Source organism: Canis lupus, chromosome 21 (genome assembly GCF_003254725.2).
Source record: "Canis lupus dingo isolate Sandy chromosome 21, ASM325472v2, whole genome shotgun sequence".
In the NCBI taxonomy this organism is placed as follows: Eukaryota; Metazoa; Chordata; class Mammalia; order Carnivora; family Canidae; genus Canis; species Canis lupus.
In genome coordinates, this window is record NC_064263.1 from 15,544,368 (window position 1) to 15,560,073 (window position 15,706).

The 15,706-nt window shown below is 38.2% G+C and overlaps 1 protein-coding gene across 30 annotated transcripts in view; it reads left to right on the forward strand.

The window, feature by feature from the left end:
• The window catches only part of DLG2 (discs large MAGUK scaffold protein 2), a 1,976,108-nt gene that overhangs the window by 1,578,036 nt on the left and 382,366 nt on the right, over positions 1-15,706 (forward strand). For all 30 annotated transcript variants that reach the window (XM_049098993.1, XM_025419434.3, XM_025419437.3 and 27 more), the window contains one exon: positions 5,292-5,360. In XM_049098993.1, coding sequence (XP_048954950.1) covers positions 5,292-5,360 — 69 coding nt within the window. The remainder of the gene's footprint in view (positions 1-5,291; positions 5,361-15,706) is intronic.

Genomic DNA, 15,706 nt, shown 5'->3' on the forward strand with positions numbered 1-15,706 from the left:
GTACTCAAGAAAATATGAAGAGTTAAAAATGACAAGGACAGATAAAAATTCTTCAGAAATCTGGGTGAAGAATGAAACAATATTGAAAACACATCAGGAGGTATTTTATTTTATTTATTTTTATTGGACTTCAATTTGCCAACATATAGCATATCACCCAGTGCTCATCCCGTCAAGTGCCCCCCTCAGTGCCCGTCACCCAGTCACCCCAACCCCGCACCCACCTCCCTTTCCACTACCCCTTGTTCGTTTCCCAGGGTTAGGAGTCTCTCATGTCCTGTCATCCTCACTGATATTTCCCACTCTTTTTCTCTCCTTTCCCCTTTAATCCCTTTCACTATTTTTTATATTCCCCAAATGAATGAGACCATATAATGTTTGTTCTTCTCCGATTGACTTATTTCACTCAGCATAATACCCTCCAGTTCCATCCACATCGAAGCAAATGGTGGGTATTTGTCGTTTCTAATGGCTGAGTAATATTCCATTGTATACATAAACCACATCTTCTTTATCCATTCATCTTTCGATGGACACTGAGGCTCCTTCCACAACTGGCTATTGTGGACATTGCTGCCATAAACATTGGGGTGCAGGTGTTCCGGCATTTCACTGCATCTATATCTTTGGGGTAAATCCCCAGTAATGCAATTGCTGGGCTGTAGGGCAGTTCTATTTTTAACTCTTTGAGGAACCTCCACACAGTTTATCAGGAGGTATTTTAGTTGGACGGGACTTTACAAAGCATATTAAATAAGTTTATTATCAGTTTGTTAATAAAAGACTCCAAAACCTTTTTGTATTCTCCATAAAATGACATAGCTTTAAAGCTACAACATTTTGGAAAGACAAATTATCCTGTCTCTTATTGCTTTAGGGTTGGAGAAAATTAAAAAGCCATTTATCACCACCATCTAGGTCCTTTTTGTTGCATGTGTAATAGAACAGTTTCAATTCAGATGTTCAACAAAATTTTAATTTCACTCAGCAATAGGATTGCATCTTTCGGTACCATTCAAATGTCATTTTCTTCGGCAATAACCAGAGTCTTTTACTTGGAAAATCAGAGAATTCCTGGAAAAGAGATTCTACTGTTCTCTGGCTCAGTTTTATTCAATGACAGCATAATTTTTAGAAAGGTGATAGGGATGTTACCTCTCTTTAAATCTTAAAAAGTCTTGGTAAGATTTACCTCCATAGTTGCTTGAGTTGCCACTTTAGCCAAGCTGCCTAAGTACAGAGCGGTACCACAGGTTTTCTACCATATGACAGTATTTATCCAGCATCAGTGCTATAACATGCTGCTGAGCCTTCTATCCTATTCACCCACCATTTACTGTCACTCAAATGCTCATAAATGTCCAGGGCTCACTAATAAAGTGGTGTGAATAGGACAGAGAAGTCCCGCTTTTAAATTGTCTTCATTAAAAAAATATATATATCTTCTAAAGCCACTGACATATAAGTTGAACATATATGGTGAAAATAATGGTTGCTATTTTATACAAAACAAAACTGTCAGTGATAGAGGCACCTGCGTGGCTCAGTGATTGACTGTCTGCCTTTGGCTCAAGGTGTGATCCTGGGGTCCTGGGATCGAGTCCCGCATAGGGATCCCTGCAGGGAGCCTGCTTCTCTCTCTGCCTGTATCTCTGCCTCTCTCTCTCTCTCTCTCTCTCTCTCTCTCTCTGTGTGTGTGTGTGTGTGTGTCTCACGAATAAATGAATAAAATCTTTAAAAAACAAAACAAAACTGTCAGTGATCTTCAGTGAAATTCAGCATTTCCTAACCAAATGTGTTAGATCCTCTATCTGAACTAATCACAGAGCTTTACTTTCACCTTTCTATAAGGCAGCATGATTTGTCTCAGAGGAACAAGTACTTTAGAACTAGCAAACATGGGTTCTCCTTTTGCTACCTACTCTAGCTGTGAGACCTTGGTCTTTAATATCCTTCAAAAATGGGCATAATGACTAGCTCTCATGTTGTTACAAAGTTTGAAAGAGACAGGGCATGGGGTCTTAAAGACAGAAGGAGCTCAACCTATGGTTTTCATCATTCAAAAAAGCATTTATGAAGCATATTCATTCTATGGGTCAGCCCTGAGCTGAGAATGTACAAATGGATAAGCCTTACTCCTTGCTGTGATAACATGCATAACTTAGCGGGGAAAAAAATAGGCATATAAATAAATGGTGATGATTCTCAATCCTGGGTGCTATTTTGAATGTGTGGAAAAGATGGAATGGTGCACAAAACAGCATGTCAATTGCCCTGGGGTGGTGAGGGAGGCACATCATAGAATGCTTTACAAAATAGATGTTTCACAGTGTCTAGAAAAATGATAGAAGGAGAATGATGGCCATTTGTTAAGATTGGTTTTTTTTAATACAAATATATTCTGAGCACTAAGCTCTCCAATGTTAAAAGCTTTAAGTTTTAGCTGTACATTTCTCCCGTGATTCTTCTTACTGCAGTTCTCAGAATTCCATCTGGCTGGCCTCAGCCTGAGGAGCTGAAAGGGCCAGGGAGTGGTTACCTATAATGTGTTAGTCATGGTAGAACTAGCAACACACTGTCTGTGTAGCCAATAATACGGAATGCATGGAACCTGCTTGGTCCCAAGGGGAAGATGTTTGGTGTTTTTAAAAATACCAGTTATTATCACCATTTGGTAGCTCCTAATACCCACTGCAAGTATCATCCCCTCAAGTCCTGCTTACACATTACTATCAGGGAAAAACAGAAATTCCTTTGTGTCTGTCGGTCTTTAGTATCAAATAATTCACTATATATGTCTTAGAAGAGTAAAAGAGTAATTACATATTGTAAAAAGCTCTGTCTGTTCAAAATTTACACACTAGAAGAAACTGGCTGACTTTGCATGTGTGGGGTCAAATTCTGTGAGCACTTCAAGGTATCGTCCACATTTAATTTAAATGTCACTAAAACTTTAAGTGGGACGTTACTGGAATAATACAGGGGAGAATAATAGAGTAATTAGTTTAAGGGAGTGATAAATTAAAAGAGATTACTGAATATTTCTTTGTTTTAATTATATGGGCTGGGCTAATGGTGAGGAAGCTATCAGGAATTCGAGTTACTCATTAATCTTGGTTAGCAAGCATCATTGATCTTTACCCAAAAAAAGGACTGTTGGTACTTTCTAAACCAGTATAATATATACAGCAAATGGAAGGATTTAATAGTTTAAACAAAAGAAACACAAATAACAAATAAGCAAATAGAAAAAAATGGTTGTTTTCACTAATAAAGAAATACTCATAAATCTGAAGTATCATTTTACATCTATTATCAATTTTTTAAGTTATAATGTTAGTACCCATAAGATAGTGGTGAAATTGATATATATGTATTTTATAGTATTTATATTAATTTAAAATATATTAAATGGAATATATGTGTTTGTTTTCATTAATTTTATATTTTTACAATATAAAATATATTTTAATTTGATATTGATCACCAAATCTATATTAAACTTGCAAATACATGCCTTGTAGCACTGACTATATAACCAAAAGTAGTAATCTGAGTAATTATTTTTATTTAGTGCGAAATATGCTAATAGATATTCTGTTTAATCATATTAGTTTATTTAACAAACACTTATGTAGCTTTTGCCATGTAACAGACACTTTTCTAAACATTGTATTCACTGAATCCTTAAAACGATCCCAGGAAGAAAACACTGTCCTGATCTCAAAGGTAAGAAATTGATATGCAGAGAGCTGTTGATAACTTGAGCAAGGTCACATTGATCCATGTGGTGGAGCTGGGATTTTAATTCAGGCATCTGGCTATATGGTCCGGCTCCTAAATGCTATGCTGCCTTTCAACTGTCAATCAAAACATGTTCAGGGAACATGCATAGGGCTCAACACAATAAAGGATGCCAGGAAACATAGGGCACAGTCCTTAACTTGAAGAACATTCTCTAGTTTTTAACTATAGTGCCCAATTCTGCTCCTTCAACCTCAGAAAAATATCATCCATGTCAACTAAATACTATCCCAGAGAGATACCACTTCTGGTCCATAATGACTGAAGTTCTGGATGAAAATCTGGAGCCTACAGCTTGGCTCTCTGTGACAGTGTTAGTGTTTTCAGAAGTATGTGCTGAGAAACTGTGGAGCTGTATGAGGGTGTCTAATCTAATGTCTGCAAACATTTGACTCCGGTTTCTCTTTATTCACACATTTGAGTATATATACCTTCATACCCTATATATATGTATGTAACTAACATTACAACTAAGATATTAAATCAATACTACAAACTAAAATTACACACTGAAACACATTTTAGCATACATTTTAACACATAGGAAATCTACAAAGCATTACTTTTTGCTATTGGATTGCTGTTGTACATATCTCAGATGAACCTCTATCTCTACTTGAAGAGTATTTTGACATTACAAAACACATTCTTATGAATCTGAAAAATTGTGACCATTTGGGGAATGATATAACATGATGATTAAGAATAATGGCTCTAGAATCAGACAGTTTAGATGTTCTCTCAAGCACAGGTATTTACCACCTAACTTTGGATAAGTTTCCAAATCTCTCCATACCTTTGTTTCTTCACCTATTAATGGGACAGTGCATACCTCATAGGATTAAGAGAAGTAAACAAATAAACTTAGAAAAGGGATTCAGGAAATATGAGTGCTCACTGAATGATAAGCATTATAATTTTTATTGCAACTGCTTGTCTATAAAATCAGTCTTATTACAATGCAAACAAAACAAAATATGGATTTACATTAAATTCTAAGGTTGGTATGCAACCAGAAGCCTCATTTTTCAAGGTTTTGTTTTCACCCAATAGCTGAATTGTTAATTGTATAAGTAAATGATGCAAGTATAAATTATTATGAAATCTTATACTAATTAAATACTTCTCCAGTATTCAAATTCACTGTTTAAAAATTTGTCCTAAGAATGTTCTTCATTTAAAAAGTAATATACTGCATCATAATGAAATTATGAAAATTACCTCTTCCAAATATTTTTCTTTTCATGTGTTTCTGTCATTTCAAGGTACTTTTGAATAAGACATATTGAAATCAAATTCTAAGGAAATATTAACCCCTTATCTGGAGAGTACCAGATTTTGGTGGACAATTCTAGTTATCACCAAGGAACATTTAATCTCTACTGTATTTCTTTCAAGATTAGTCCTTTTCTCAACAATAGGACTGATAAGAATGTACAAAGACATTTTAAATAAATGATATGTGTTTGTTCTTTCTTTTGTTGCAGTCATTCTCAACACAGCACTGCAACCCGCCAGCCTTCAGTGACTCTCCAACGGGCCATCTCCCTGGAAGGGTAAGATATGAATGATATGGAGTCTTCTATTAAACTAAACCTCAGCCTCTTCACTAGGGCATAAAGAAATTTTCTTCCTTCCTTCCTTTCCTTTCTTCCTCCCTTATGTTAGCAAATATCTATAAAGCTTATGTTATATGCCGAGTACTGTGCTAGGTACTCTGTTTAAGATCTCTTCTTTCCCTTCAGAGGGCTCATTGTCTATTAGGAGTGGCAGAAATACAGACACATATTTGCATCCAGTGTAAGAATCACAAAAGAAGTACATGTAAGCGATTAATGGAAGATCCAGAAAGGACACCTGGCTGAGAATGGGCATCAGAGAAGGAGGGGGAAACAGGTCAGGATGGTTTCAGAGAAGACATAATTCTCAAGCTGAGAACTAAAACACCTATGGATATTTACCTGACAGACACTGGAAGGAAGGGTATTCTGAGCAGAAGAAAGGACATGTGCAAAAACATGAACACATGAGCAAGCATGAGGTGTCATAAGGCCACTAAGTGATTCATAGATTGGCCTAGGGGTATGTGAGGTGGTGGGTGGGAGATAAGAATGGAGATGCTGGGATCATCTGAGTGGCTTAGTAGGTTATGTGTCTAACTCTTGATTTCAGTTCAGGTCATGATCTCAGGGTTGTGAGATCTCTGTGCTCAGCGGGGAGTCTTTTGTAGATTCTCTCTCTCCCTCTGCCCCTCCCCCTGCTCACACTCTTCTCTTGCTTTCTCTTTCTCTCTAAAATAAATAAATGAATCTTAAAAAAAAAATAGAATGGAGATGTTGGCTGGGAAGGCTTACATTTAGAGGACTTAGTATTTTGTAGTCTGAATTCCCTAATCAGATAAAAGCCGAAGGGGCTGGGGGTTAATATCCGCCCCCCCTTTTGTTGTATAATTATAACCGGTTTAATTGAGAATATTTAATTGATTAATGTATAAAAATTAAATCATTTTACTTCTCCAATATCTGTTACCAACTTTGTTTCAACTCTATTTCTCAGTGACGAGTAGGCTTCCTTAATGGCATTTCAATTTAAATCTCTAACTTTATTATTTATTAGTCCTTTCTATTTTAAAATGTTATGTTTTATTCAGACTTCTGTCCCTCCTTTTAACATAATTAGGGCTTGGGTTCTGCCATAGTATTCTGGAGTTGACAGGGTTATGGTCTGCTCTCTCTCTCATACTACCTCTCTAGGTGGTCCTTTCTCTTAGATTTCTCCTCTGGTAGTATTGGGGCAAGAAAAAAAAAAAAAAAGGAAACAGGGAGTGGCATTTCCTCACCATTCTACTGTGGCTGTTCCCTTTCCCTTGGTTATCTCTGGTGATGTAGCCTGAATGGATGGATAACCAAACATGCACCAATGATGTTAGGAGACTCTCACAGCTCCTCTAGACAAGTGGTCCCCTGGGAGACTCAGCTGTTTCTCCCACAGAACCCTTAGCAATAGCACACTATGCCTTGCCATTCACTCACCACTGCCTGAACCACAGCAATCCCTCCCATCCCCAGAATCCCCATTTCTCATCTCTCCTCAGCAGCTTCACACCAGAGGCTTGCAAGCTGAGCAGCAGCCATCTTTCTTCCCCCTTATGTGGAGCTTACCAAACACAGTCCTTACCTCTTTTCTCCTTGGCTGACCTTCTTGTCTTCTCTCCCCATGGTTCTTTTCTAACCTGAGTAGCAACAGGGCAAGGCAGCAAACTCCATGGCTAAATGGACACCCACCTAGGGGAGAGATGTTAGTCTTTGCTTTGTGGAAGAGCATAAATATCATAAACAGTTTTCATGCACTTCCCTTTCTTGTCCTCGGCTAAGGAAAACCCTTGCATGTCCTGCAAACCATAAGAAAGTGAGCAAAAACAATGCGGCTTCTCCACGGGCCCTGCATTCCCCCCAAAAGGACTCGTCCTTCCCCTGGTAGCCCTCCTCCTCTGTTTGTGATGGTAAAGGACATCAAACCACTTTAGTTCCTCTAGTAAACAAACAAAAACAGAGAGATAGAAGCAATAGGCTAAATATGAATTTAGCTCTGGAGAATTAAGTAACTTTTTCCTCAACAAGACAGTATCTTCATCGTAACATTTGTCCATTAAAAAAAAAAAAAGGCATCGCAAAGTTCTCAATCAATATTTCACAGCATTTGGTTCTGTAGTAATATTTCACGTGGTCTAGATTCTAAATTGTAGACTCCCTGAGTTTAAATCTGGGCTCAGGAACTTACTAGCCATGTGACAGGAAGTTGCTCCTTTTTTGTGTGTGTTTTTTCTTTTTTTTTGCTTTTATATGCCTCAATTTCATCATCTGTAAAGTGTACATACTTAATATTTCCTTAAAGAGTTTTTTTCTCAAGAATTAAAGTTATATTATTTTTTATAATAGCATTGGCATTATATGCGTTTACTAAAATATAGTAAAATGTTCATTGCTGTTGTTGTTATACATAACATACACTTAATTTATCAGGTAGTAGAGTTTTATGTTCATATTTTTTAAAGATTTAACCATTTATTTATTTATTCATGAGAGACACAGAGAGAAAGAGAGAGAGAGAGAGAGGCAGAGACACAGGCAGAGAGAGAAGCAGGCTCCATGCAGGGAGCCCGATATGGGCCTCAATCCTGGGACTCTGGGATCACGCCCTGAGCCAACGGCAGATGCTCAACCGCTGAGCTACTCAGACATCCCTTTACCTTCATGTTAAATAAGGATTCATTAAAACAGGGATTGGTGTCATTACTGTACTTTGGAGAGACATATTCCTATATACAAAGGTAATAATCATTTGTGGAAGCAATCCAAATCATTGAGTTTGCTTCATTGCTGAGTTTTTATATGTAAAAGTATTTTAATTTCAAAGATTATACTTAAATACTCATTAAACACAATAAAGAATAGTGTCAGTCTTTTCTATTTATCAGTTTACCCTCAGCTCCAAAGGGAATAATATAGGACCAGAATAAGAAATGCTCTCACGTTTCTGGGATATATATCTCAGAACATTTAAGACAAAGACACTACTACATAAACACAAGAGGAAATAGTCTCCCCAGCCTGTGAACATTCTCCAGTTGCACTTGAGAATGCACATCAGTGGGCACCTGCAGTGCAAGTGTGTGTGGCCTTGTGACTGCACCCTCCATACCTCCCCTGTCGTTTCCTCTTTCTGGAAAGTGCCATAGTTTAGAAAAAAATATTCCATAAAACTTACTCATTACATTCTCCAAAGCACTGTGATCAGTTTTGAAATCTGCATGTTAAATCGGACATGTGGACTGGGCAAGGAAAGAACATCCAGAGGTAACAATGGAATGGTACAGCATTTTATCAAGAAAACATTGACAGGGTTAGGATTCTATAATATGAAGAAAGGAGCTCATCATTAATGAGATTACATTCCAAATGTGCAACTTGTTGGGAATAAAAATAGTTCAAATTCATAGATGTTCCATCAAGGGAAGAGAAAAGAAACTAACATTTATCAAGTGGTTATTAGGTACCTGGTGTGTTCTCATTCTCTCTCTCTCTCTCATTATCCATCTATCTATCTTCTCTAATTTTATTTCTAAAATAGTTATATGAAATAGGCATCCATTTTTCTCAATCTTGATTCTCAGAGAGGTTAACTAATTTTCCCAAGGACCCCTACCGAGAAAGTAGCACAGTTTGGATTTGAAATCAAATTAAACTCTGCTGTAAAACAGTACAGCATGAAAAGGCTTTATTGAATGGAGAGCACTGGTCACACCACTCATAAACTGCATCAGGATAGGTTGGATAGAGTGAAGAACTTCCTGGGACTTCCATTTTAAAAATGATAAAGAACTAGAACTGACTGTAGAAATCATTAAACAGTGATAATAACCCACCATCTGGCGTGGATTTAGAAATCCATGTACCTGGTAGGTAACTGAGGTATTTATGGTAGATGTGAGAGTATGGGGACTGAGCTGTCCACTGGTCTCTACTTCACCTTTCTTGTTCCTTACGAAGACTTCCCTTAGCACACAGAATGGCCGTTATTCCACATAGTTATCATGAACACAGAGAAGATTTCCTCCAACTACTCTAAATAATGGCATTTTCTTCTAAAGCTATTTCCAAATCTTTTCTTCCTACTCACAGAACCTTATTAGCAGTTTCCCAATAAATATTTTTTTAGTCTTTTGCATTGTTTTCCACTTAACTGCAATGATCTCTGTGATAATCACAATCACCAATTCTAATTCTGTGCTGAGAACAAAATACAAGAGTGACTCCTTTTCTAAAATCAAAAATGGTATTCTCAGCTATGCTCCATTGTTTTAACAGATATAAAACATTTTGCCTTATACTTAGCAAATCATAAAAAATATTGTGTTCCTAGCAGTCATGGAAGAAAACTGACTCTGAAATCAAAGAATTGGTTTTGAATCCTGGCCCCTCTGCCATCTGTTGTTAATCTTAAACAGGATCTTCCCCTCTGTAAGCATGAGTTTCCGCCTTAGCCAAGAAGGAGGATAGCACAAGACTCACTAGCTTTCTGCTGAAGTAGCAGGTACATATTAGACCCTCAATACGTTCTAGCAGAATATATACTTAGTCTAAGTGTTCTGAGAAAATAAAACTTTTATAGCCTAAATTAGTTTGAAGACCCACATTGGAGACCCTCATTGAACACTTGCCATTATGTATGTATGTATATGTGTGTATATGTGTATAATTTTATTTATATAGATATAAAACATTTCTGTATATAAAATAAAATACTAGAGGTAGAAATAATTTTGCATTGCTGGAATGTTTAGAAGGGGATACCTCAGTAATTCTCTACAAGGCTCAAAACACTAAATTTGATGCTATGCTAAGTGTGCCCAGCTGGTCAACAGAGAAATAATGTGTCATACAATCATTGTTACTGAGCACATAGTGGGAAAGTCATTTTTCACTCTGTGTAGGCCAATGGGTCTTTAGCAGGATTCCCATTAAGGTGTTATACCACTGAGTGGAGGCAATCAGCTGAAATTGGAAATTTCATTATCTCAAAACTTTCCTTCCTAATGCTCTCATGAAAAGCAACTACTTAGGATATTTTTCAAATGAATGTACTTTAAAAGTCTTTATGTTTATATATTTTTCATCTAGCTGCTATTTACTTGACAGGAAATAAGTGGGAATATTTCAGATTTCCAGTTAATTTGATCCATGAAGACAACAAAACTGTCTAATTAAGCCTCCACCTAGAGTTACTGCTGTTTTTTAAATCGATATCTGAATCATCTTTAACTACGCCAGGCATAAGGAAGCAGAATAACATCCCCATTCATGGTGTGATCTCCTTGCTTCCGGTTTAAGTTGACAGATACAGCCCACCACACCTTCATCTCTTCTTCCTCCTGGGACCCCATTAAAAGGACACTAGAAGAATAAAGAAGGGACAGTCCTGTAAAGGTAAAGGAAGTAGAAGAAGCATCAAAGGCCAAAAGATTCCATCACACTCTGGATGACAGAAAACAGATGGATAAACAGAACAAAGCAGTCCCAGCCTTAGATCACCTGCGGAGGCAGAGCTCTCATGTTCTGCGTAAATGCCATCTCCTAGAGTTCTGTTTCCAGGGACACCACCCACAAAAAGGCCCACCACAGTGCAGCAGCGTTACATGCAGGAGCTCAGGAGGTGGCAGGACTGCCTCGCAGAGCCCAGGAAATTCAGAGACTTCAGAATAGTGACAACAGATGGAACTGAGAGCAGAGTCTGAGAATAGGACAGAGGATGCCCCCACTCAGCAAGCACACGCCTGACACAGAACAGCTGCCAGGCAAGGACCCACCACCAGTCAGAAAATGAAGGCCCTTCTCTACAGAAGCAGGGTTTCTTCTGAGGAGCCTAGCTAAACTAGTTTGCATGTTGCCCACACAGCAGAGCCCCTCAAGGTGTGCCAGTTAAGGGGACAGTTTCCAGGTTTGCTTACCTAACCTGAAGCCTGTCGTTGAAAAAGCCTTGCCCCCCTTATCCGAAGCATCTCCTACAGCCTTTCTGCTATTTTGTCATTGAGTATGAACAGCCAACCATAAGTTACCAAATAACAAAACCCATAAAATGACATAAACAAGATTAAAACTCACATGCACAGAGGAAAAAAAACAGTAAACTTATGAAAATAGAAGTAATTCTGGGAACAAAATAGAAATTAAAGGCTCTCTTATAATCATGTTTTTAACAATATGGAGGTCACCACTAGAATTAGAACCAAAATGGTTAAAAATGATTGCTTCTGGGGAGCGGTAATAAAAACTGAACTTTGAGGAATATATTTGGAACCAGACAGAGGTTTAAAAAAAAAAAAAGGAAATCATGTGCAAAAACCTAAAACGCTTGGGTAACACTGCAAAGAGGAAATCTCTTCAGCTAATAACCCACCATCTGGAGTGGAGTTAGAGATCCATGTACATGGTAGGTAACTGAGGTATTTATGGTAGATGTGAGAATATGCATCCTTTCATCCACTAGAAGGCATGTGCTTTGTTTTATCTTACCTTAGGAGATCATTTTAGCACCACCATAGAAGCAGATTTCTAGCCTGGATGGCTCAACGGGTGAGCATCTGCCTTTGGCTCAGGGAGGACATGATCCTGGGGGTCCGGGATTGAGTCCCACATCGGGCTCCTTGCAGGGAGCCTGCTTCTCTCTCTGCCTATGTCTCTGCTTCTCTGTGTGTCTCTCATGAATAAATAAATAAATAAAATTAAAAACCAAAAAAGCATATTTCTCCTAACTGGCATTTTCACCCCAGTAACATAGCTGCCCTGGAAGTTGTTCACCACTCCCTACAAGTAGCACTTAACAAGAAACTAAACTACTATCTTCAGTGATATTATACAAGGAATTCTTTACGTGGATGGTTTGTCTAATTGACCCTAACTAAATATCTCTCTCAAATAGAGAAGTCTACACAAGTATCTCAAAAGATCATCAAAAAGCAGTTGTGTCTGTAAACAAACATATCTAGGGGAAAACCCATCTTCTCAGGTTAACTATCTGTGTTGATATCATTGTCATTCTTTCTTAGAAGGACAGGCCTATCTAGATAGGAATAGCCATGAACCTCTGTTTGACACAAGAGACCCCTTCTCTATACTCTAAGATCTCTGGGCTCTTAAAACCATGGCACCACTGGGGCCAGGGAGCCTCTGGTGTTCCCATATAGGGCCTGAAAAGGTGTGCTTTCCAAGGAAACAGAACTCTGGGAACAGAACCTTGGCTGGAATCATTGGCTGTCTTGTTCTCTTCCCAACTCTTTTTGCCTTGATGGGAAAAGCCTTTTTATAGCTAATGTGCTGCAGATTTTTCAAGATGATGCTGACTTAAAATAGTCTTCTTAGCCTAAGTGCCTAGATATTTAGTTCCAAAACACACGGTCACTATAGAAAGTGCAAGCATTATTGACCTTTTCTCAGATCAGGAAATCTGTGTTCTAGCTTCAAGTTTGCCACCTCTTACTATGTGATTTTGAGCAGACCCAGTTACCTCATATGCAAAGCATAGGGTTGAGTTAAATAATCAATGTCTTAGATTCCTTACAACTCTAACATTGTATAGTTCAATGAGTTTTGGAGAAGAGAAGTTTGGCTTCTGAACTTCTAGGGATATTTCAAAATGTGAAGCATAAAGGACCATTGGACTCTAAACAGATGGCCTTTAAGGGCAGTGGTTTGGGTCATCTCTACACTCACACACCCAGCCATCCTTCAGGATTCATAATCAGTTTGAATATTCAACTTCTTTCCTTACCCTGAAGTCTATCCAACACATTTCCTTACCCTAATCCTCAAAAGCAGTGCTAAGCAGTGTTTCCCAGAGTAACTGATGAAGGCCTAGTATGCTGAACTGCTTTCAAACTTGAAAGAGAGGGATCCCTGGGTGGCGCAGTGGTTTGGCGCCTGCCTTTGGCCCAGTGCGTGATCCTGGAGACCCGGGATCGAATCCCACATCGGGATCCTGGTGCATGGAGCCTGCTTCTCCCTCTGCCTATGTCTCTGCCTCTCTCTCCTTCTCTCTCTGTGACTATCATAAATAAATAAAAATTTAAAAAAAAAACTTGAAAGAGAAGCTTTATTCAGGTCATTAGTTGCTAGAGTCACTGGTCAAAAATATGAACCTTTGTTAACCACAGAAATATAAATAACCTCACCAAAATAGGGGGTGAAGTTGCATTAAGTGGAGAGGATTTTTGTGTATCTCTAGGATGTATATAGTTATTGCTCTCTTTAATTTGCTCTCCTCCTAGCTAAAGAGTTTATTTAGGGAGAATGTAGGAAAATTAAAAAGACAAGCAACTAGGTGATTTTTAGAAATGCTTAGAAAAAATCAAATTCCTCCTGTCTCTCCCCAAAACATGTTTGCTTATTATTTATAGTGCAGTAAAGACAGTCTAGCCTTTTGGGTAAGAAAGCTCTAGGTGAGAGTCCCAGCCTTTCTTTTGTTGCTAGGTCCCCTACTGGGGGAAGGAAGGGAGTTTACAGACTCCTCCTTTCATCTCCAGAGGGAAGAGGGACCTTCAGAGCTTAAACCTCAGAGGACACATTAAGATTCATTCAGAACAGCAGATAATTCCAGAACATGTTTCTCTAGTTCACACCATGCATATGCTTTTCATTCCTCCTCAAGTTCCTGCAATTTCCACCTCTGCTCCTAGTGGCGCTATCAGCTATTTTCCTTAGCTCCACTTCCACCGGCCTTACTGCTTCTTTTTTCCATTTTCTACTTATTAAGTAAGAAAAACATCCTTCCCTTGGCCTTGTAATCTTTCTTCCTTACATGTGTAGAGTTGAAAGTATAAAAGGTGTCATCACAGCAAACTTTAAGGATTGCCAAAAATTTATCAGTGTTGAAAACATGCTGAGACTGCAGAGAACTAGGGCATATTTAAGTGCTGCCAATTCATGGGATCCTAATTCTCTCCCAGGACCTGGGTTTCTAACGCCATCTGCTGTTGAAATGACAACTGTGGAAAAAAACAAAACTAAAACCAAAAAAATGTCCACTTTCTTGTATACAACAGATAGAAGTTTTCAGATTTGGCATTTCAAGTAAAATACCAGCATAGATTCTGGGAGTTGACAAGGAGAAGCTAGATTTACATTCTTTCAGCTAAAGACTTTTATAAACATTAGCCACCATTATTATCATTATTCCATCAGAGAAAAACTTCCTTAAAACAGTAAAATAGGAAAGACATAATAAAGGGGCACCTGAGTGGCTCAGATGGTTAAGTATCCATGTCTTGGTTTCACCTCAGGTCATGATCTCAGGGTCCTGGGATCACACCCCACATCGGGCTCTACACTCCGGAGTCTGCTTGGGATCCTCTCTCCCTCTCCCTCTGCTCCTCCCAACCACGGCACATGCTTGCACATGCTCTCTCTCTCTAAGTAAATAAATCTTTAAAAAAAAAAAAAAGGAAAGATATAAAATAAAGAATATATAGCATTCTATCATAAAAGCAGGCCATTTGGAGACAATGACAGCAAAGTCCAAACAGGATATTTTCTGTATTCAAGTGCTTAAAATATAACATTAAATATTACCTATTTAATAGCAGCTGATATAAGTGCTTTATGTGGACCTCATCTAATTCTGACAACAATTATTATTATTGTTTATGGGCACATTATCCCGCTTTATGGATGGGGACAATGAGGCTTAGAGAAGTTAAAGGTGCTACCCGAGGTCACACAGGTAATAAGTGGCAGAATTGGGATTTAAAGCCACATTTTTAAGTCACCGTCTTTTCCTGCCCTCTCAGAATTATATGTGTTTTGTTATTACAAACTGGCTGATTTGGAGGCCCAAGTAAGAGGTTGCAATATGATATGGAACTCCCTGTGATGCCTGAGATTTTGGAGGTTTCTGTCATTATACTGATTGTCAAAAATTCAGTTTTCATATAAGAACATTAACAAAAAATAGCAAAGCCCCTCACTGTGATTTCACTTATCTTGAAATGTGCTGAATTAGAAGTGGAGGAACCCTATTTCCATCCTGTTGGCATCATCTGTTTTACCCAGCAGGACCAGGAAGAAAGCCAGGAGTGACAGGTCAGGAGTCTGGTTATCAAGAGCTACTGGGCTATTCTGTTCGGTGGCCTTGCACATAAAGGATGTTCATTGCCAGGCAGCTGGAATTTATCTTAGAAGGATGCCACAGAATCCACTGGGGAATTTGGTTTGTTGGGGTTTTTTAATATATATAAATAATTCTTATTTTCTGTGCATAGTTCAATGCCAAGATGGTTACTTACCCCTGCATGTCTTCTTTGGAAACCTTTTCAGTTTTTAATAAAGCATTTTAATAAAGGACTCAAAGT